This window comes from Xiphophorus maculatus, chromosome 2 (genome assembly GCF_002775205.1).
Source record: "Xiphophorus maculatus strain JP 163 A chromosome 2, X_maculatus-5.0-male, whole genome shotgun sequence".
Classification (NCBI taxonomy): domain Eukaryota; kingdom Metazoa; phylum Chordata; class Actinopteri; order Cyprinodontiformes; family Poeciliidae; genus Xiphophorus; species Xiphophorus maculatus.
This window is the reverse complement of record NC_036444.1, coordinates 17,566,989-17,590,075: the sequence shown is the minus strand read 5'-3', so window position 1 is coordinate 17,590,075 and position 23,087 is coordinate 17,566,989. Positions and strand designations below refer to the sequence as shown.

Here is a 23,087-nt window from a genome sequence, read left to right as displayed (position 1 = left end):
TGCTCTTCTAAGTCCTTTTTCCAGGAGCTTTTTGAGCAGCAGCAGAAAAAAAAAGTATGACTGAGACAAATATTTATAAGCACTGTGGTAGTACTACGACAGGTAAATGGTTAGCCTTTAACCTCAGTCAAGTTGCTACACTTGCGCAATAGCTTTCTATCAGCACTAAATGGCCGTTTCACAGTTTTTCAATGGGCCTAGACTGATCATCTCTAGTTCAATATTAAAAACACTTAATTCTTTAAAACAACAATTTAAGAATCATAAATTATTACCCTATTTGTGTACACAATAGATGGGAATTTCTGTTCTTTTTTGCCATTATGACCACCTTAGATTAAGACAAACATAAATACCATAATATATGGATTAGGTAATCTGGACTGAATTACTTTCCACTTTCTCACTACTTTCTCATCTTCCTGAATGCAAAATTCACGAAGAGTCTTGCATGCTCGATGTATTGTCACTCTTTTAATTTTCACTGTTCGGTGTCTCTGTTGTACTTTTCACAGTCAAACTATTGTGTCAAGATACTAATGACCCTTCACTAGCAACAGTTTACTGAACAGAAAGACCCAACAGGCGCCTCACAAATCTCAGTTTTGTTTCCCAAATCAATTGTTAAGTAAGAGATTGGTTATTGAACCTCATGTTAACAGATTATCCTGCTAGTAACTCATTTGATATGAAAATTACAGTAAAGTGGTAGTTACTGTATCACAGTTTAGACCCTAACTTTGAAAGAACTTTCCCTTAAAAAAACACCCAAATCGTTTCAATCCATCCAAAATATTTCAACAACTGGTGTAGAAATGCTGTAGATAACAAATGTGAAACAAAGCAAAGCACAGGACCTGTGTCCAGACCTTTTCTGGGCCTGACCTGCCATCCTGTCCCATCCCCCAATCTCCTTCCTCCTAATCCAGTCCTCCTGGGAGGAGTTAGCATGGCCCTGATGGTCAAATTGTGTCTGTTTGCCTTCCTGTCTGTCCATCTGCTAAGCTCCTGCTGTCAGTAAAAGGAGTCAATACTGTAAACGAAGTGGTCTAAAATCTCTTGTAATCCCAGTTTATTTCACTTTTATCCAACAGTTTCAACTTTCCCTGAGGATAGTCCGGTTCTATCTACACCCTTAGCCTCCAATGTGCAGCTCATTACCACTCACTCCATGGTGATTATTCTCTGTGCTGCAACATGTCCAACTGAGAGGACAGAAAAGAACAGCAGAACCTAAAGAGTTTTACAGCAAAACTAAAAAAAAATAAACTTGTATTTTGCTGTATATATGTATACTTCATTCACATCCTGAAATACCTTAGTTGAGTTCTCACTGTTATGGGTTGTATTTCATCTTATGAGGGAACAAACAGCATTATCCATTGCTGAAAGTGTTGGTTCCTGCATGAATGCCAACCTGCCCCCCCCCCAAAAAACCCTACTCATTTTCTATCCCATCAGAAATAAGCAAAAGAAGCAACTGCTCTACAATAGTCTGTTTTATTAAAGGAAGTTTGATGTACAACCCAATTATACCTGAAAGTATTTCAATTTTAAACACAGGATAATCAGATCGATTTTTTTTTTAAAAAACAACTGTAAAATAGCTCTTTAACAGAGTACCTGTTTAGAAGCTGTGGCTTAAACACCAGGTTCATTTGTCATTGATCAGCACAGAGCGTTACCATATTTTTATTGGAAATGCGATTCAGTAAAAGAAAGCGTGTTTGGGTACAACATCATTTTTTTCATCTAGAGCCTATGGTGCCCCCAAGGCAAAGCCATTCTCTGTGGAGAGCCACATAACCCATTTAAAAACACTACAGAATGCTGAATACAACCTGAGACAGCAAACCCTACTTGGTGGTTTGCTTTAGTTTAGAGAGCCATAGACATGGGTTTGTAAAGGTTTTTGGGGGCTGCAGGGATGTTCTTGTGATCTTTGCGGCTCCAAAGAAAGGCACAGCAGGGAACTTGAAACCTTGCTTGTGCTCAGCAGAGTTTAGAAAAACTGCAAAAATGCCTGAGCAGCCACAGATGGTGCTGTCAATAACAATTCATTCAACCATGGAAATGATCACTTGTAGACAAACGGCACACCCAGAACCATGCCACCTCTAGGAAGCATACAAGCAGACATAAAAGGAGTGGGTACTAAAAGCAGATGGTAGATGTGTGTATGGACGGTGAGCTGAGCTGCAGAAGGCGTCAGAATTCCATTAGTATTTCAAACTCCATCCCCCATCAACACATCAGAGATGCCTACTGGAGTTTACCATTAAAGCACAAGTACTCAGAGTGAAAGATGCAACACTATTAAAAATATTAGAAGTAGATATTATTGTTTCATAAATTGGTTGAAGTCAGAAGAATGCAAGAAAAAAAAAATCTGCATTTGCAACATAATTTCACTTGCCAGATGAAGGTGGCAACAGTTAGCCTAATATTCAGATAAACAACTTACAAGTGATACAAGATGCTGAATTTGACTAAATTTCCCTCCTTGATCAATTTTTCATGCCCATACCATCCTGTTGAAGCTTGCATTACATTTGCACATGACAACATCATTCCTTGGTGCAGTTGTTTACGTCTCCAAGTTTGTTATGGTACAACTCTATGTAACAAGGCAAGCCGCAGTGAGTGAGAAATGTTTCACCACAAAATGCTACAAAATAAGAGACCACGCAGAAACCCAGTAATCATAAAGGTAGCCAAAATTGTGCTTGTTGGTGCAGACTCAAATTCAATTTGCATTGCTGATGAAAGAGCTGCCAAATATTGTGGTAAGAGGGGATATGTTAAACCCTGATAAGTTAATTTCTTCATCTTTTTGAGTATTTCGATTGACCTCTGCATGCAACAGAAAGGCAAGACCTGGTAAGGCCTAGTAGCAGAGTGAGGAAGACAAAATGTGTTTAGGGTTTCAGACTAAGAATTGGCTTAGCCTGAAACCTAAACCAATTCTTATGCACATAAGAATGCACTTATGTGCAAGTGCATTCTTATGTACATACTTGCACTTATGTGATAAGTACTTGCATTCTTGTCACATAAGCAACATCATCAGAACCGTCTTCTTCCATCTCAGAAATGTTGCTTTGCTTTGTCCATCACTCTCTTTCTCTGCATTATAATGTTCACTATGGTTAGATTAACTTGACTAAATCATTTTGTGTATAAATTAAATATGTTTGTCTTGCCTGCGACAGACTGCTGACCTGTCCAGGGTGTAACCCGCCTCTCGCTAGAAACGTTCGCTGGAGATAGGCACCAGCACCCCTCCTGACCACTCTAGTGACAAGGGTGTTCGAAAATGAATGGATACAGCTGCTGTGAACTGGTGGTATATAGATAAACTGAATGGAATCTTTCAAACATTGCCCACCAACAAAATAGGTGAAAATTCCTCACCTCCTATTTTAGTTTCTCTTCAAAATCAAATCTGTACATTGGATGATATTAAAATCACTTATTTGTACCAATAACAGGGGCGTCAGTACCACAAGTTCCACAGACCGGATACTGTACAGAACATATGTAATACTGCAAGTACTTATGTGACACGTTCTAGAAAGAGAGTCTAGAACACATTTCAAGGAGGTTTTTTAATAGACTACATACTGAACAGCTCTAAAGAATTGCATTGTTACATATTGTATACATATATTTTTTTTTAACAACAAACCACACTCTCCACGGTTGCTTACATTGAAAACTGAAAACATGTACTTGTTTGAAAAACCAAGGTAAGAGATTTAAGGCTAATAAACTGAAATCAGTTTGAAATCAGTTTGTAATTACAAAAAGACACATAGCTTTCTGCCATTCCATAAGTGTTTAATTTACTTTTATTTACAGTACAGACCTAAAGTTTGGACACAACTGTGTGTCCAAACTTTTGGTCTGTACTGTACGTACAAACTGTATCTTAAACCAAATGGCAGATTCCATCTCAGAGCACTTTTCTCTCTTTAATCCCCCAGTGTGCAAACATGCATGGACTCATCTCCCTGAGCATGCAGGGGGGGAAGTCTCTGGTTTCAAGCAGCAATGCAGGCAGGTCAGAGGGCAGCCTTTATAATGATCTAAGAGGATGCCTGTCAGTGTCCCAGTATCTCAGTCACAACTCCCAGGTCACAAGCGCCAAGCCACAGCTTGACATGGAGCCAACTCCTTTACCACAGTAAAACACACAAGTGTTGCAGTTACAAGATTACCAAAAAAAGCTTAAACACACAGAGAATTCAAGGGTAGACATGACCTTTCTATCACTGTCTGTAATGTTTCAAATAAACAAACACTGATATCCACAATGCAAGTTGCACAAACCCAATCGTGGTAGTACATGTTTCTCCAAACCAGACTGCGTCTCGTTTCAGATGGCGGGTCTTGGCAATTTGAAAAACCTAATCACAAATGCCTCAGAGCATTTCAATAAATGGATAATATCCTTCCGAGTCAAAACCAAACTTCCAATTTCCTGTGGGATGTATAAATGGGCTGGTGGAAAGTGTTTGACAAATGTCAGCTGAATGACAAACCAGGCCACAAAACGGTAGTTTCAGCCATTGTAGGAAAGCTTTCAGACAGTCAGTCACCATAGAAAACTACATTATATACCCTACATCTCCTGATTCGATGAGCAATAACTGTGTAGAGCTGCTGTAATGAGAGAAATGTAATGCAAAATGGATTCGTATGGTTGTGTAAGAACAGCTCACACAAAAGTTGTAAAAGTACTGAGTACAATTTTAGAAATTGAAACAAAGCCTGACTTAATGATCAAATACTGGTTTTGTCTTGTTTCCCTCATTGCTTGTTGTGCGTTCTGAGCAATTCATGTCTGCTCACCAGACTGAATCAGCAATAAAACTTGTGAAAGCCAGAGGCAATTATCATCACTACAAACTCAGAAGCAGAAACAAATCACTTACTACTCAAATGAGAAAAAAAAATCATTAGCTTCATAGTTTGTGAGTTATTTCAGAACAGATCAGGCTCAACTTTGCAGATGATTACTAGAATCAAAGAATGCTAACATTAAAAAGTTTCAAAGATGCAAAAATATTCCATCATCCTATTTCTTCCATTTACAGAAGACAGCAGCTAAAATATAGGAGTTTAATTTAACTGTGCGAAGTATAAAGTAGTGTAGTGCTGTGTTAATGTTGCTGTGCACTCTGTCAACTGACTGGAAGGTCGCTACTCTTTTACAATAACTTTTCCATATCATTTTAGCTACATATGAACCACCAGAGGATACAACTCTTAAACTGTCAGGTTGAAAACTTTTTGAACAAATCAGTATAATAACGCAAAAATCAAATACTACCCTGGTATCCAGCTGTAGAAGTATTCTGGGGAAAAAAAGGTATCTGCATTTTAATAAACAGAAACACTGCTTGGCTATGACTCAGTTTAGCCCATCAAGCAGCAGCTTTCCTCTGCACCAGGTTGTTTTTCTTTTTTTTATTCATCTTCCCTTTGAGTTCTGCATGACAAGTTAGAAACTACCTCACATCTTGTTGCTCAGTATTCCTCATAATAGTGCATCATCCTCTGTAACAGGTTGAAAGCACTTACTCATACTTACAGCAAAAAGAAAGGGGTCCTGAACATTCTTTGGAAATAAGAGCTCATGCTCAGCCACTTGTAATTTCCCCATACAGCTCTGGCACCCTTCTTACAACCCACCCCCCTCTTTAAATCTTGCCGACCTCTGCTAACCTCCCTTCTATAACAGCCTTTAAGGTTGGACACATGGGTGTGAATAGGTGGTATTTCAGCATACTAGGGGCACTAAAGAACAGAGCTGGCTGGCCAGGGGCCAAATCCCCATGGTTACCCCAGTGCAGTGACTGCCTCTTTCCTGTGTGTGTCTGCCTGTGACTAAATCACCTCTGCTCTGCATGCATGGGAGACCTGAAGGAGACGAGATGAGTTAGGGTGGCAATCATTACAGAGTCTTGCACACCTCTGAACCACCCCAGTAAATAAGTAGCAGATTTGTGCTTTACAGTGAGAGCTTGCATGGGGTAAAGACAGGGTGTGAAAAAAGCGAAACCCTAAAGCCAGTAGTTCTTCTTAGGATGAATCCCATATTACCCCTTGACCCTCGCTTTTAGCCGTTCACCGAGGGTAGGGTGTCCCAAGTCAAATGGTTTAGTAGCCTGTACAAGCTAACATTTTACAAGGGCACACATGAAAATAACGATCTGTGCGTGCAAATACACTCAAAAATATTATCTTAAAAGTTATACAAATGAATGGTTCAATGAACTCTGTAATGACTGGTTTGAAGTGTTTCAATATTTTGTTGATTATTATTGTTAATTTAACAAGTGCAAGGAATAGCAGTCAGTGTAAAATATTTTTGCTCCAACAAAAATAATTAGAATAATACCTTTTCTGTATAATTTCAATTCTTCTCAACAAGGGGAAAAGGATTTCTGTTTAAAATATTTCATCAAAACAAAACAAAAAAGCAACTATAAAGTCTATGCTGATGATTCCTGATATTTACTAAAATGAAAAAAAAGTAGCAAGACATCTTGCTACTGTATGATATGTTGTATGATCAACATACTTGATCATATTTGCAATATGACTTATCCTGAGTGTACCACAAGTACATGTATTGAAGCTCAGTATTCCAAATTAAATGATCCAAAGGTGAAAGAAAAAAGAATAGTGAAACAGAGGGGAGATACAGAATTAAAAGATGCATTAGGCCCAGTATGAAGTTTCCACAATCAGTGAAGATTTAGGACCTATACTAGTTCACAGTTTTATTAAATCCAAAGTTAACAGAGTGATACAACCAGAAATGTAAAGACCTTTCATGCTTGCCTCTGCTAACAAGCTTTATGGAGATGCTGACCTTAGGAGATGGATCCTGACCTCACTACCTGGTTTGATGACCATGGTATCAATCTGCTTGGTTGACCAAGCAACACAACCTGACCTAAACCCCATAAAGAATGTATGGACGAAACACTACATCTTACAGTGTATATGAGCTGAAGACAGCTATTAAACCAACCTGGTCTGGTCTTTCTTAATACGTCAGCGTATCACACACTCAATGCCATCCACCTTTGATCCAGTCATCTATGCAAGGATTCCTGACAAATTACTGAGCCCATTAACTGCAGGCTAACCATTCCTCAATCAAAATATGCATATTTTGTGATCTTATTTAAAATAGTTCTGAAAAACCAAGTATTTTGGGTTTAATTAGCAGCATCCAACTGAAAGAACTTGCTCAAATTAATGTAATTTCAATGATATTCAGATTTTTTGAGGGACACTTGTTTCTGTAATTCAACTAGTGGTATCAACCTCTTGAAGGAGTGACATTTTTTTTTTGTCGAATATTAAATTCCATGCCATGATACAGAGGAACTGATTTTGGTCAGGGAAATTGGATTCAGCAATGAGCAACACTGAGTTTCATTGGTGCAACAATTTATCCCCTTTGCATAATCTCTGTCCTGATGGTGTGATAGCACATGATTTAACAACGCTCTCACATTCAACTGAAAGTAACAGGTTGTTACTTCTGCATACTGAAAGACAACCAGAAGATATGGTATAACAGGATTTTCTTTTCGTGTGAGACCTTATCTTTTCTTTGGAACTGAAACAAATCAAATCTGATACGCACAATCAGAACAGACTTTTTAGCAAACAACATCCTAAATCTAACCCTTACATTTTTATTTTCCCCAAGTTGACGTGAGCAAAGAAAGGAAGATATTCTGATAACCCCCCCCGCCATCACTGGCTATGACTCATGCAGGTAGTGATGAACCAGCCTGGTCCCAATTAGTCTTTTTCCACTTCCTTACCTTTGACTTGGCTCTCATAGTCTGCGATGATTTCTTTATCCTTTTTGAACCTCGGTGTGGACATTGTTCCCCTCTTCTTGCGCTCGAAGCTCGTTGGAAAGTTCTTGGGAAAACTGTTTGTCAACAACAGAGCGGAATATCCTACAGTAGCGGACGCATCCTGCCCGTGAGGAATGAACGGCAGAGCCAGAGAATCCGCGTCAAGAAAATGACTATGTGAAGATATTTAACTCCAGCAGTGACGTTTGGAGCGAAGAAAAAAAAACATGAGCTTTTACTACTGCAACGTTCCTCTTCCCTCTGAGGTGGATACAGACAAGAGCCAATGCGCAATCCTCTCCCAACCAATGAATCTCCGAAGCACGGAGCAACAGCAGCGCTGCAGAAAAAAACAAGCAGAAAACAGTCGCGCAAGTTTCACGGGGGTCTCTGTTGGAGAAGTGGCTCCAACAACCCGACGAGGGAAATGCCTCGTAAGTCAACTTTAGTCCGTAGTGCGCGAGCTTTTTTTGGAAATGGTTTCCAGTCTGGGACACGCACACGTTACCCCACCCGCTTGCTTTCCCCGCGACGGTTTGTCCACCCCCTCCACCTCCTCTACCTCCAACTCCAACTCCCAGCACGCTCCGAAGCAGACAGGGCAGGCCGAACTGCAGCAGCTGGAGGCAGGCAGGAACACAGAGCAGGAGGTGGGTGGGTGGGATCTGCTCGCTCACTCACTCACACCCAGCCAGTGGATACAAGTGACACTCATGCCTCCCAAGTCAAATAGATTTACGGTGAGATTGTGCAAAGTATTTCATTAAAAAAAAAAAAAAAAAAACATTTCTAGAGTTACTGCTTGAATGAAGATATTACACTCATTAAAGGATTAATGAGTAGGATCGAGAGACACTTAATAATGCTTATGAAACACCGCTGTATTCCTTAAATAAATAAAATCTACAGGCTGTCCTAGTGCTGGAGAAGGCCGAGCTTGACAGAAGCCCCAAATTCCTCCTTGGCTTAAAGACATACTGAATCCAACAGATTCTTGTTTAATTTGTTGGATGAAAAGTTGGGCTTTTCCTAGAGTTGAAGCTGAAAGTTAAGCTAAACCAGAGCGCCATCTTGAGGCAAATTTGAAGCACAGTTAATAGAGTATGTTAGCAATACTGTTTGTGAAAAAAGAACGGGGTAGAGAACATTATCGATTACATTTCAATGGCCAAACCCGCTGCATCTAAACCTCAGATAACAAGAGCAATGCAAAGCCCTCGTGAATCATGTCTCCTATGTTTGGGAATCCCATGGAAGAGTCTGGCTTGGTAGTTGCCAGGAGGATGGCACTTGCCTGACAACACTGTCAACTTTAAAGTTTGGTACCGAAGGACCAGAGACAATAAATATTATGCTCCCAACTATGGAAGTTGTTGAAGTTTGGCTACTTCCTGCTCCAACAATGACTGCACACCAGTGCATGAAGCAATGTCATAAAAGACATGGATGAGGAAGTCTGGTGTTGATATAAATATGCACTTTAATATTTTGGCTGTATGCTTTAAGTAAAACCATCAATCAATCTTCTTTTATACAACACTCCACTTTATTAATTGCACCATTTTATAAAGTCCATGCAGAGCAGAACTAAAATAAATAGAAAACTCAAACCTCAAAATATTAACAGTTGAAACATCTAAAAAAACAATTTTTAAGGTTCTCATAATAAAAAATGAACTGTATTTAAAGTTTTTTTCCCCACACAAAATCTAAATGCATATTAATGTTTTTTTCACACATAATATTTAGTAGATTTTAAAAATCACAGTTTCCAGTGCATAAGAAACAAAACAATATTTAAAATAAAAAATAGGGACTCTGAAATGCAAAGGCAGTTTACAATTTGTGATTTCTAAATGCCTGTACATTCCACAGCTGTAAACATCTCAATAAAAATGTACAGAATTGATACTAATAACAGCAAGTTTACGATTTGAGAACAGAAATGTTTGTTGTTTTTTTTTTTCCAAGACCAGCCTCAGAGAGTACATCACTGCACATCACCAAGTTCACTATGTAAGTAGTACACCACTTTTTTGCCACAAACAGCATAAATAAAAACATTTATTGTTAACAATGTTAAGATTTAAAAGCACCAGTCAGACAGTTTTGAAGAAATTCTCTTCAATGACCTCAGTGAACCTCTCCTTCATCTGCTGACGAAAACCAGAGTACCACTCAAGCAGCCTCCTCCTCCGGTCCACCTTTTGCTCCTGACTTATTCCTCTCTCCCTCTCCAAGATGGCTGGCAGTTCCCTCCAGTCGCTGACGAAGATGAAGGGCGCCCCTGCTGCTTTGAGGAGACGTAGCGGGGAGCTGGGACCTGCAGCGCAGTTGCCAGGAGTGAGAACGTCCTCCACCACAGGCACTGAGCCGTAGGAACACGCCTCATAGATGCGGTAGCACTCTGTGTTGATTCCCACTGGGCAGAGAGTGAGCTCGCTCTGAGCCAGAGCTGTCTGATAGCGCCTCAGACTTTCAGTTGTTTCCTGGGGAACCCACCTAATGCAAGAAAGGATTATTATTTTTTTTTTTTAAATCAGAACAACAGATTACATCATCAAAATGTGCACAAATCACCTGGAAATTGATGCTTTGAAAAGTTAGGCAAATATAATTTTGCAAATTACAACAAAACTGACAATCTTGTGATTTTAAATGTTTTCATTTGAGAGGCTTTAAATCCTAAATAAGCAGAGGGATTTTCAGTGGATTTCAACACTGAAATATACCGCATAGAAAAGTGAAGGTAAAAACTTTAACATCACTTTAATATGGCAAGCTCCAAGCACCACAAGCCAACAAATAAAGAAATATTTGTTGGCCTATTTATATTGATAGGATAAATATAAATAGATGCTCATTTAATAAAATTGAATTCAAATTTATTAGGTGGTAAAAATCACAGGGTGTTGATTCTAAAGGCCTCAGTAGTTATTAAAGCTTCTTGAAAGCTTTAATATTGTACACCTTCTGACAATATTAGTATTTTTAACATGCAAGTAATATGGTCTTTACAAGGTCCTGCTATTATTTAAGTCTAACAATTAATTTTAAAAAACACGCACCACAACTTCCATTGGAGAACAAAAGCAAGGAGGAAGCTAAAATGAAAAACTTTGAGAAAATGAAGTGAATTCTAAAAGTCTAAGAGACAGAAAATATGTGAAACCATGGAAGCTAGAAGGGGGTACTTTTACTTTATCAAGCTTGCTGACATCATCGAGATATATGTCCTTCTCAGCAGTCCACGTTCTTACTCCATTTAATACAAAATTAAAATTTTCTTTCCCCAAACTATGCATTTCTCATGTTTTCTAATTGAATGTGTCGAGTTGTTTGCAGATTGTTTCATTCTGCTTTTAATCTCTAGAGTGCCCTTGGACTTATGGGCTCAGTCAAGTTGGGGCGGATTAAATATTTCTTCTAAACCTTGATATAAAGCCACAAAGCAGAGGCATCTATAGTACAAGCAATAAAGTGATAAAAACAGTTCTACTTTGTTCATCTATAAAAAATAAATCAAGACCTACTTTTCCCTGGCAGTGGTGAGGCATTCCTTATCTAGGCCAGACTGTTTCAGCACATTCATCAGTACTTCCCTGGAGGAATTTTTATAAACAGTACCCAGGAAGTTGCAGAGGTATGGCCGATTAGAAGTAATCAGCTGTGCATTAGGCCTGATCATAGGAAACTCTCTGTATCTGCACAGAGACAAAAAGACAACAGCAGCAGAATTGTTACACAATTATGTTCAGTTAGAGAAGACAGGCTCGCATAACTGGATGTGCCACAGTAAGGTCTTTGCATATGTGTTAGATTCAAAAGAAATGGCATACGTGGCAACACCGAGGGGCCACTGGAAGACGTCCTTGTCATTGACCCACGGGCTGTCGTAGATCAGGAACAACAGATCCACAAATCCGCCGTTTCTCTTTAAGTGTGGGGCGATCCAGTCGTTGTTGCATTGCTCATTGCCCAGCAGGACCACGGCCACATGGGACACGGTATTAGACAGAACCAGGGCTTGAACATGCTCCAGCCACCTCGTCGAGTAAGAAACTTTCTGCTGTTCGCGACCGTTGACAACCAAAACCAGGCTGTTCATTTCCAGGGGAACGTGTCCCTGAACCACTGCTGGGCCGGTGTAGAAACTGAACACAGAAAAAGTTGGTAAGTAACGAGAACGAGTTCATCGGTTTTCCTTTATCTTCCAGTGGCCAAGACATGAAGTGAAGTAAGTCAATACTAAAAATCTAATCAGTGAGTTTTACCTGAAATCAACTTTTCCAGACTGAAGCTCCCCTTCCCTCCACTGTGCCACCTTGTCAGTTGGGTTAAGGGGTCCTTCTAAAATATGTTCCCAAAGGTACAGCCCTGAGGAAAATGTAATGCAACATTTCATATGTTTTTGCAGTTAAAGCTTACCTTTCTAGCAAATACTTCATCATTAATTTGGTACTCAACTAAAAGCTGTAAAGACAATGGATATTTATGACAAATAACAATGCATCCAAAAGAAAATCTAAGATAATTCTTCTATTAAAAATATTGAATATGATAAAAAAAAAAACACCATTAGGTAAAAATTATTTATTGTGGTCCTGTCTTATTTTGGGGAACTAATGTAGACCAAAATATAACAAACATTGGGTGGTATGGAAACAGAGACTAACTATAATTTGTTTGTTGGAATTCAATGTTGATAGGCATATTGTAAGTAATTTATAATAATATTATGTAATTTGAAACATAATATTCAAATGACATAATTAAATTGAATGATTGCATGTACTTTTCCAATGTGTGTTTGAGCTGTATATGTTTGTGTAGCAAACAACATGAGAATTAATCAGAACAAAATAATTGAACATTTTCAAAAGCCGCGCTGTTTAAACTTTGTTCATTTTTCCAGAATGTACAATAGAAGTTTTTGCATGTTCTGTTATATTATGTACAGTATGACACCTTAACTTTGTCTGTGTGACCAAAAACTATTTGGGATTTTTTTTTATTTTGCAGCACTTACAGGTTTTTATACCCAGAACAACAAAGTGAGTACAGAACCACAACACCTGAACATTTGATCAGTATGAGCAAAGCATAACAGAATCTAAGTTTTAAATTTTAACTTTGGACCTATTCAAAATTTAATCAAAAGAATACAATTTTAGCTTCAAAACTATTAACCATCAAAAACAAGCCATTGAGTCTACCAGACTTATAATAGATTACTTACAACAGTGATCAAAGATATGAGCAGCCAATTACAGTTAACACTCGCAGCAATTAAAACATCATATTACCCTTAAAAAAAATCTACAGCTGTGATCAGATGGCATCCATCCATGACAGTCATGAATATCATGTTAATTTTAGGATATATTTAAAATGCATTTTAAGTATTCTTTTTGCCAATGAAATTATCAACATAAAACTTCAAAGATTTTTAAAAACTGAGTGTACAAGTTGGAATTTATTCACACAAGTTGAAAAGTATTCTCCCAGCCCCAATTATAGTTGGTCAGGTTGCGACTCAAACTTCTGGCATAATTATGGCTGAATATTTAACAAAGTTCTGACTACTACTAGAGTTCATTCAAACTGGTTGGTTTCCTGTCGCAGAAGTGACTTTTAATTTTTATAGCAATAATGCCTAGCTGTTAGTATAATAGTTTTCAGATCTGTTTCAGGTCAAACAGCTAAAACTCCGTCTCGCCTGAGCAGATTTGTTTTTTTTTACTCAGAAACATTCAGTTTGTTCATCTGTGCAACAGCAACCTTTGACATTGAAGCCATTCTTTCTCAGTTGGCAATCTCTCAATAAATGGGTCATTTATACTTATAAGGCGACCTACCGATGGCAGCTTTCCCCCAGATTTGAACCTTGTATCTTTTGGGCTTGCTCCTGTCGATTCGAGCCATGTACTGTTTGAAGGCCTTTCTCTTCTTGTTCAGAGCAGAGTTGTACTCCACCTCTTCGTCCTCCCACGGATTCCACTCATCTGCAACAAACGGGGCTCCATCTCTGACACCACCTAGAAGCAAGACATGGTTTCATTCTGTTAACTATACACCATATTTTTTGCAAGCATTTCTTACAGCTCATACAAAAATAATGGCTGTTCTTTTTTATTTTTTGTTGAAGTTACCCGCTGGTGCGTTGCTCTCTTTCTTCACCACCCTGTGAACGCGGGAGATTACTTTATTGCTGAAGAACACATTATAAGCGGCATACAGCGAAAATGCCACATATGCAAAAATAATAAGAAGAAACAGCTTTCTTTTTGGTATTTTCATTTTCTTCTCTTAGCTCAGGTTACCATTGTGCGGCTAATCTCCGTATATTTTGTTCCGAGGACCCTTGTTTACATCACAAGGACCCCTGCTTACAACTGACTTACAAATTGCCTGAGCTAAATACGTGTTTTAATCTAGACTAATCCAAATAAAGGCATCACTACATTTTGTTTGGGTTGTGCAGGTATATTTTAAAATATGTATTTTTTGATAAAGTCATTTGTTATGGGTGAAAGAGCAAGATTGGTAAAATACGAAACCGCACCGTTACATAGACGGGAGTATTTCTGGAAAAGGCAGATCAGAACAGTCCGCTCAAGCTACACGCAAGGTCGCGTCCCCAGCTGTGGGGTTGAGGTGTTTTTATTATTTGGACAGAGATGATGTCCACTGTTATTCGCCCGGGGGTCTTTTCCCCCTACTATCAAGTAACCAAACACGGTGTTAAAAGCCTGGTGTTCCCTGGAGCCAAGGAGCTGCTGCCTGCTGCTGGTAAGGACGAATAGAGACACTAGCCACCGGCGTTACTTAGTTTTGTGACGTATCTCAAAAGCTTCAGAAACTTTTCTTATTTCCTTATATATTGTGTAGTTAGTATCCCTGTAGAAAATGGAGACCTATTTCTTGTGAGTTAATGTAACTCTAATTTACAATGCTTCGAAACAAGTGAATACAGCTACCAGAATGTAGGTGTGATTTTAGAAAGTACAATTATATGAGCTGATTGAACATAAAAGACATGAAAAGAAAGTTTAAAAATATATATATATTGCCTGAAATAATGACAGTTCTTTCATTTTAGTATGTTATGTTTTTATATTAGAAACATTGAAAATTCTCTAAATATTTACGTTAGGCTTTACAGTTACAACCGCACTAATAATAACAATAATAATAAATACAAACACAAGAAGAAAACTTAAGATTTTGTGTAATTGGTAAAAGCCCAAACTTCTCTGTCTTTCAGAAAATACACCATTTTTAATCCATATGTAAAACATAAAATGTTCCACTCTGATAACATGAAATCAACAGATTTAACAAGTTTTGATTTGTTCCTCTTGACCTTAAACTAACTATGCTGCTACGCAGAAAAATATTTTTAAAAATTTTATTATATATCTTTGATCCATTAACTTTATTGTACCTGATTTTTAACAGTGCCTTATAAAACTATTCATACCGCATTATTTATTTTTCGCATTTTGTCAACCATAATCTTCATTGCTTTTATTAGGCATTATTTTGACCCAGAGTAATGCATAATTGTGAAGTGAACGGAAACTCATTCATGATTTAAAATTTTGCAAAAATAAAAAAATAATATGTGGTGTGCATCATACTCAGGAAAAACTGCTGAAAGGACAGGTAGTTATCCACAACACCTTAATGGAGGAATGTTTTAGGAATAAAATCATGGCTAAAAGAAAACCACAAGAATTCCAATTTACACTTTGTCATATGCCATGTAGGTGGCACAGCAGGTATTTAGAAAAAGTGGTAGGAAAGTTAACACTGCACATCACCCTGTACATACCACCCCCACTGTGAAGCATGGTATCAGCAGCATCCTGTTGTAGGAATGCACTAATTTAGCCAGAGTCAGAGTTAATGGAAACTGGTTGGAGCTAAATACAGGACCAAAGAAAACCTGTTAGAGACTGCAAAGGACTTGAGACTGGAGAGGAAGTTCACCTTCATTTCTTGACATCCCTAAACACAAACCCAGAGCTACAATGGAACGGTTTATGTCAAAGGATACTCATATGTTAGTAGTAAATGTAAAGACTTTTCATCCATTTGACAATCTAAACTTGTAAATTATCAAATCCAATCTGACTGCCAGAAGAAAAGTAATCTAATTTCTAAAAACAAGATAATACAATATTTATAAATCTTTATTGCTGAAAATTTGCTTAAAACCATCATTATACTAAAAGCACTTCATGATGCTTTTAGTATCATGAAGTAGCTAAATTGACTTGACCTGGTTTGTCTGCAGCTCCTTTTTAAGTATTTTTATTTTTGTCCAGCTCCAGCAGGAAACCGCCTTGCCCACACAGACATCAAGATTCCTGACTTCTCTGACTATCGCCGACCCGAGGTTTTAAATCCCCAGAAGTCCTCACAGGAGAGCAGTGAGGCCAGGAGGGCCTTTTCCTACCTGGTGACCGGAGTTACCACTGTAATCAGCGTGTATGCAGCCAAAACTGTGGTCACCCAATTTATCTCCTCCATGAGCGCCTCAGCGGACGTTCTGGCCTTATCCAAGATTGAGATCAAGCTGGGTGACATCCCAGAAGGCAAAAACATGACCTTCAAGTGGAGAGGGAAGCCCCTATTCGTCCGCCATCGCACCGAGAAAGAAATCGCGGCAGAGGCAGATGTGAATCTTGGAGAGCTGCGTGACCCCCAGCACGACAAGGATAGAGTGCTCAACCCCAAGTGGGTCATCGTTCTCGGAGTGTGCACCCACCTGGGCTGTGTGCCCATTGCTAATGCAGGAGAATATGGGGGCTACTACTGTCCTTGCCATGGTTCACACTACGACGCTTCTGGAAGAATTAGGAAGGGACCTGCTCCCCTTAACCTTGAGGTTCCCTACTACGAGTTTCCAGATGAAGAGACAGTTATCGTGGGATAAATACAGGAGATCTTTAAACTGTTATAAAATATGTTATTAAATATGTTAGTTGAAGGGGACCTAAATGTAAGTTTGCTAATAGTTATTTGCAAAGGCACCATTATGTCTTAAGTGAGTCTTCACTTTCTCACTCATCATGATTTGTTTCAAATGTTGCCTCTGCAGTAATAAAGTACTTTAATCATGTAATACTGTCATTTGTCAATGCTTTTAGTATCTGTAATAACACTTTAAGGTTTCATTGACCCACAGAGAGCAGGAAAACAGGACCTAGTTTTCCTGCTGAAAGGGTTATAACAGGAGAATAAGTATAGAAGAGGCAGATTTGAAACAAAAGTGGAATTAATAACATTTAAGAATATTCTTAAAACACCATGTGAAAACAATTAGCCAAGGGTTTTTGAAAACACTCATTTATTAAACAGGCAGGACCATTAGGCAGAGCTGGTCATTTCACCCCTCTACTATCTCATAAACCCTCCTTTAAACAGTTTCAGGTATTTTTATACGTAAATTAAAGAATATTAGTTAAATCTTCATAAATGAATATTAAGAAGTGACTTTATTACTCCAATTAAGGCAATCTAATTCATTACACAGTTATGTATTTCAAGGACGTTTCTGTTATTTACTAGATTTATGGCTTATAGCAATAAAAACCTAACTTGAATATCTCAGAAAGTCACACCACGGCTCTTTTTGCATGAATCACTGCTGTCGTCTCATCTACCTCTCCATAAAACTCTATAGGTTATCTATATCTTTAGATCAACCAATCTTTTTGACCATTAAACTCAGTGACACCACGGTTATTAAACCAGGTATTGCTACTTCTGGCAGTGTCGGCATCTCTGTGAAGCTTGTCAGCAGAAGGCAGCAAAAAGTGCTCCAAAACTTGATGGCTGCAATGACTTTAGACTTGATAAAATCCAGTAGATGCTTCTGGTGGTGTTTCTTAAGCAGAAGCTCAACACAAGGAAAACAATAGTTTTCAAGACAAGAATATTTTTCCTTGTGTTAAAGCAATAGTTTTTCTTCAACTACATGCTCCACTCCAGCTGGTGACCACACCTAGTTCGGACTTCTTTAAATTGCCCCAAACTCTCAAATTGGCTTTACTTTACAATCCTATTAAGGTTCTACTAATCGCTGTTGCTTGTGCACATTTATCTACGTCTTTGCCTTCCACTCAATTTTTGAATCAATTTAAGTGGAACTAGAAATCCAAATTCTCAGATTCTGTAAGAGACATCTTGTTGTCTACCAGCCTTGTGAAGGGTATCAGTGGCTGTCGAGTCCATAGGCTTTTTTCTGTAATTTTGTAGTCCACATCATTTCTGTATTAAAAATTATTTTAAACCGGTCCTATGTTTTTGTTCTAATTTCCTCAGAAATGAAATTCCAGATTTTCACCCATAATCAAAAAACAACTGAAAACACTTGAAATACATCATCCTGTGTCTGCTTTGTAATGAATATTCATCACCTTTTTAATTGCAATCCATATGCCTTTCAATAATATTGTGATATATTGGGATGCACCTGACAATATAATCTTGAGATATGAGCATTTCTATGATTAACTCCATGATTTAGAAAAACTATTAACTACTAAGGACAAAAATATGAGTGAACTGGTTAAACACATGGGTATATAGTGATGTTTCCCATTATCATGTCCGTCAGGCCATAATTTCCCCATTACATTTAAAGCCAGACTGGTCTCTTCAGTGCAGGCAAAGGCATAATAAATAATTCCTTCAAGTAAAAACTGTAGATTTTTTTTGCCCCAAAACATACAGCACATTTTTATAACAAAGTGCTAACTGGTTTATTACTGACAAATGATGATTGTGTTGGCACTGCTGTATTTTTACATTCTTAGCAACAGTTCACATTTTTTCTTCATGGTACTATTCCTCTGAGCCTGTAAGACTTTGGGTCAGCCCATTCAGTTTTTAGATGGACACTAATCCACATAGTGCACCTCAGCCTGGAGCTCCTTAGAGATGTACCCGATAAGAGCCGCCGTGACCTGCTGCTTCAGGATGGAGTTGCCCATCACCAGAGCAGTTAACTGAGCCAGGTCGGTCCACTGAATATCTCCCAGGATCCCCATGAGATCATCATACAGCTTCTGCTGCTGCTGAGGGCTGAGCTCCATTATGATCTGTGGAAGCGGCCTGAACTGCCCACTGGTCAGCCAGCAGCCAAGGAGACCACCCACTGCACCACCTAGATGGAAGAAAGGGTTTCTAATTCTGCTGTGGAGGAACGGTGTGGCGCAAAGGTTCATAAGCAAGTCTAAGCCTTACCCACAGCAATACCGAGGGGACCCCCCATCAAGCCTCCAGCGAAAGCGAGTCCACCTGCAGCTGCTGCTCCCTTCGCAGAACCTTTTACTGTGGACTTGATCTGCTGATTGGCAGACAGCTCACAGCACAACTTCATCACATCGTCAATTCGATGGCCCATTCTGTGGATCACAAGTTCAATGTTCGGTTAAACACCATATACGTCTGTATGTACCTTACAAAGTACCTGAAATACAAATAATCTCAAGTTAGCATCATAGATTGAACTGTGTTGGATGTTTTATTTACACAAAGAATGAAACATTGATTTTAAAAAAATAATAACATAAACCAGGATTTTTGAATCCTCAAGAGTTTAAAGCTAATCCACGGTAATAAAACAATTAACAACAAACCACCTGGTAAAAAAAATTAACACAAAGTACTAACAAGCAATATATCACGACAAAAGGCTGCTGTTTAGTAAATTTGTCTCCTTTTTCAGTCATTTTGCTGTAGAAAAAACTTTAAAAGTCATTAGAATATTTTTTTTATTATTTGTTACTTTAACCTGAACCTGTCAACAGCAACAATAACAATTATATTAATATCTGTTAATATTACGACTACTAATATTGTTGTTGATGTTACAACAGTGTTTTTGTGTAATGTTAATTCAATAATTATTTTGCAAATTAAAAGTTTACAACAACAAAAAAAAGACATGTTTAAGTAACTGTAATATTTACAGAAACCTGTAAATACCGAACACACTCCGAGTCAATATGGTAAACAACCTTACAGCAGTTAATGTTAACAGGTCAACATTTATACACCAGAGAAGCATAATAAGGTAAAAGCTAACGCGCTATCAATCGCTCCATGAATTACATCAGATCGTCGAGAGACACAGACAGCAGCAAGAACCTTAGTGAAGATTTATATCTTACCTTACTGTGGAAATAAGTTGCTATTTATGTATTCACAGCTTATTTTTCAGTGTTTTTAACTGGATCAAGCTTTCTGTTTAAACATGATTCTTGAGCTTTCGCATGCTGTTTGCATGCCGCAAAGCCTGCTGGGGGAAATTTTATGCTACGTTCAAGGAAATCCGTCAGCTCTCCTGTGTCGCTCTTTGAACTCGGTTGTTCATGTTAAAAAGTCAATTTGACAAATAATAGGGTTCAACTCATACTTTAAATATTTAACTGCCTATGGTTTCTGTTGACCTTGAACTGACTGCCTAAAACCAACTGGTTGTCAGACAAATTCTGGGGGTTTATTATGCGTCTCTGCTTATTTCAAAACCCAAATAAGCAACTTCACGTTCAAAAACAAGCCCAAAAAGCGCAACCCGCAACCCATTAAACTTGCAAGTGACTTTAAAAAACAAGCCCCAAACTGCTTATAATAACCGGACTTGGCGACCGAAACTCAAAATAGTTCCTGTTGTTCCAGCAACAAAATGCGCATCGCTCTCCTCCCTCCATTGTTTACAAGTCTATCACGGCGATCAGCTGCTGCTATTGCATACGGTAGAGTAGCGACAACGTGTTCACAGGATTGCTCAGGTCACTGTACACCTCAAATGATAGGATATACTTAATATACAGAAGCACCAAACTGAAAACTTTATTCATCCAGTTTTTGGTAGAAAGAGAAACAAATCATGGCAATGGATTTGAGGATGGGAAGGCGATAACAGGCCAGGTGCAGGTTACAAGTCAAACCCTTTAACGACTCAAGAATGAAATCCCTTTTCAAAAACTCACTTTTAAATGTTACTTAAGCAGCAAAATACCTGCAGCATTCCTTAAGGAAGACTGCTGAGAAAGTTTCAAGTTTCAAGTGGAGAACAATCAGGAAGCGTCACCTGGGAAAACTTTCAGGGTTTCCTCCAGAAAACCTGCTGAGCCCAGTGGAAGAGCTGCTGGGGTCGTCCATCAGCGCTCTGCTGTGTGTTTGGGTTAAAATATGTCAAGTTACAGAAAGTCTGAGGTGCAGAATCAGGCATCAAAACTCAGAAATAACAGCGTGTGAAGTCAACGGGCAGCTGATGGGACAGTACAATTAGTTCAGAAATCCTCAGTCAGTTCAATGCCTCAACTATAAACCTTTAGCTTAATTTGTCTTTGCTATCACTGGTGTAGAAAAATCTCTATTTAAAATAACAACCCATAGCCTGGTGGGGGAAAAAATAAAGCCTGGTGGCCCGCTAGGCTGATAAAACACTGGGAGAAACTCTGACTTCTGTCTACAGCTTTGGTTGTAAGCGGGAACCCTGTCTATATCGCCATGTTTAAAAAGAAATATTTCTAAGCGATCTTTGGGCTGCTCTTGGTCCGATCCCTCATCTAGGACCAGTTTGCTTCAGTAGACCTGACCCAAATAGAGGCACAAAGCCTCCGACAGCCCTAGGATCACTAGGACACGCAAACCCCTCCACCATGATAAGATGGCAGCCCACGGAGGGGGAAAAACAAAGCCAGAAACAGTTCCCTTCTCTGAACTGAACTGATCTGGAGAGAGGCCAGAAGGTGGCGCTCTGGTGTTTCTAACTAAACTAACTGTTTAGTTAGAAACTAAACCTTTTCTAACTAAAAAGTTTAGTTAGAAGCTAAGCTTTTTGTTTTCTCAGTTATTTTTTTCTCCACAGAAGCTACACCTGGTCTGGTGTTGATTAGCTGTGGTTGCTTCCTGGAAAATGGCATTGGCTGACATGATGCTGCCAACATCTAACATTTCTCCCTCTCCTTTTCATTTCCACAAACAGAAAGTTCTCCTGATCAGTTGACCTGTTGTTGTGTCTCTGTTGTTTCTTCTCTCAGCTCCAGTCGGTCATGGCAAATGGCTGCTGGTACTGAGCCCAGTTCTGGTTCTGCTGTTGGTTTGTTCCTGTTAGAGGGGAGTTCTTCCTCTCCACTGTCACAACATACATGCTCTGTATCAGGAACTGCTGTAAAGTCAACAATTCAACACAAGTGATTTGCTGTCACCCCCTGCTGGTCAGGTTGAGTGAATGCTGTACATAACAACTCCATACAATCTGCTGGGTTTCATTTGGTACAAAATTTTTAAATTAAGCAAGAAATCATGTGTGCTGGAGAAAGCAAAACAGGACAGTCGGGTGCAGGTTTTATAGGAGTACCAGGACTAGTTCACCCTGTAAGTGGTGAAGCTCACTGTCTGACCACTGGTGTCCAACTTTAGTGCTTAAGAGACACATCCCTTTTCCAACACACTGATATCACAGAGGATTCAAATGGCTGAATTACATCCTCATGATGTCACCTACCAAAGCAGTGTCCTGCTAATAAACTCTGCAGTTGATTCAGGCATCCATTTTTTTTTTAAAGTATGCAGGTATCCACCCTTGAGGACTGACATTGGACACTGCTGCTGTGGAAAACATTCCCCAAATGACACATCACAAAAGCTGTTATCTTTCAGGGAACACTGAGATGATATTCAATGAAAGTTCCCAGAAAGACACACAGTGCGTAACATAGCAAATCTATTGAAAAGGTTCTCAGTAAGTTCAGAGGATTAAATAGCAAGAGCAACGCCTAGGGAAACCTCCCTGGGTGTTATTAAGGTTACTTAATGAGCACTGTAGTTGACCTTCAGGGAAACTTTAAAGAACATTAATTTATAGTTCCTAGAAAGTCGTACTGTCAATGTTGGGGCTAACTTTTGGAGAATATTTAGAGAATGTTCCCTGAAAGTAGGTCAGAAAATCTGCAGCCTTTTTGGGGAACATTCAGAAATTGCTGCCTGAAGAGCAAAACATTTAGAAAAAGTTTCCTAAATATTCTGGTAATAGTGTTTGCTGGCTGCTTTCAATGTAAGTTATATCATCATGTAAAGATGGCCATTCTTTCAGCTCCGCTCCTTGATATGAAAGCTTTTCTTTTGAAACTTCTAACCGGATGTCCCTGATGTACTTCCGCCATCTTG

The 23,087-nt window shown here is 38.8% G+C and overlaps 4 protein-coding genes across 7 annotated transcripts in view; 1 reads left to right on the top strand and 3 right to left on the bottom strand.

Annotated features, from left to right (window-relative positions):
• The window catches only part of srgap1 (SLIT-ROBO Rho GTPase activating protein 1), an 86,458-nt gene extending 77,907 nt beyond the window's left edge, over positions 1-8,551 (bottom strand). For 2 of the 4 annotated variants that reach the window (XM_023353238.1, XM_023353236.1), the window contains exon 1: positions 7,854-8,551. In XM_023353238.1, coding sequence (XP_023209006.1) covers positions 7,854-7,917 — 64 coding nt within the window. In that variant the 5' untranslated portion in view covers positions 7,918-8,551. The remainder of the gene's footprint in view (positions 1-7,853) is intronic. The other 2 variants (XM_014470311.2, XM_014470313.2) reach the window with 2 other exon arrangements.
• Positions 8,552-9,416: 865 nt separating this feature from the next.
• Positions 9,417-14,276, bottom strand: rxylt1 (ribitol xylosyltransferase 1). The gene is made up of 6 exons (XM_005803247.3): positions 14,045-14,276; positions 13,751-13,930; positions 12,167-12,269; positions 11,732-12,046; positions 11,426-11,596; positions 9,417-10,394 (listed from the first exon to the last, which is right to left on the bottom strand). The coding sequence occupies exons 1-6, from the start codon at positions 14,190-14,192 to the stop codon at positions 9,992-9,994; spliced, it is 1,320 nt and encodes a 439-aa protein (XP_005803304.1). The 5' UTR covers positions 14,193-14,276; the 3' UTR covers positions 9,417-9,991.
• Positions 14,277-14,348: 72 nt separating this feature from the next.
• LOC102232877 (cytochrome b-c1 complex subunit Rieske, mitochondrial-like) lies at positions 14,349-17,025 on the top strand. The gene is made up of 2 exons (XM_005803249.3): positions 14,349-14,684; positions 16,226-17,025. Exons 1-2 carry the CDS (start codon positions 14,573-14,575, stop codon positions 16,834-16,836), a joined length of 723 nt encoding a protein of 240 aa, XP_005803306.1. The 5' UTR covers positions 14,349-14,572; the 3' UTR covers positions 16,837-17,025.
• An 84-nt stretch (positions 17,026-17,109) lies between these two features.
• On the bottom strand, positions 17,110-20,235 carry LOC102233143 (protein C19orf12 homolog). The gene is made up of 3 exons (XM_005803250.2): positions 20,081-20,235; positions 19,152-19,312; positions 17,110-19,071 (listed from the first exon to the last, which is right to left on the bottom strand). The coding sequence occupies exons 2-3, from the start codon at positions 19,309-19,311 to the stop codon at positions 18,806-18,808; spliced, it is 426 nt and encodes a 141-aa protein (XP_005803307.1). The 5' UTR covers position 19,312; positions 20,081-20,235; the 3' UTR covers positions 17,110-18,805.
• Positions 20,236-23,087: the final 2,852 nt, after the last annotated feature.

What these genes read in the sequence shown, in the direction of transcription:
- rxylt1 (XM_005803247.3), bottom strand. Translation starts at nt 14,192, where the DNA reads ATGAAAATACCAAAAAGAAAGCTGTTTCTTCTTATTATTTTTGCATAT. An exon ending in TCTGGAAAAGTTGATTTCAG is followed by an intron (nt 12,047 to 12,166) that starts GTAAAACTCACT and finishes TTCTGTGTTCAG; the next exon opens with TTTCTACACCGGCCCAGCAG. An exon ending in CTCACCACTGCCAGGGAAAA is followed by an intron (nt 10,395 to 11,425) that starts GTAGGTCTTGAT and finishes TTCTTGCATTAG; the next exon opens with GTGGGTTCCCCAGGAAACAA.
- LOC102232877 (XM_005803249.3), top strand. Translation starts at nt 14,573, where the DNA reads ATGATGTCCACTGTTATTCGCCCGGGGGTCTTTTCCCCCTACTATCAA. An exon ending in GGAGCTGCTGCCTGCTGCTG is followed by an intron (nt 14,685 to 16,225) that starts GTAAGGACGAAT and finishes ATTTTTGTCCAG; the next exon opens with CTCCAGCAGGAAACCGCCTT.
- LOC102233143 (XM_005803250.2), bottom strand. Translation starts at nt 19,311, where the DNA reads ATGGGCCATCGAATTGACGATGTGATGAAGTTGTGCTGTGAGCTGTCT. An exon ending in TCCCCTCGGTATTGCTGTGG is followed by an intron (nt 19,072 to 19,151) that starts GTAAGGCTTAGA and finishes TCTTCCATCTAG; the next exon opens with GTGGTGCAGTGGGTGGTCTC.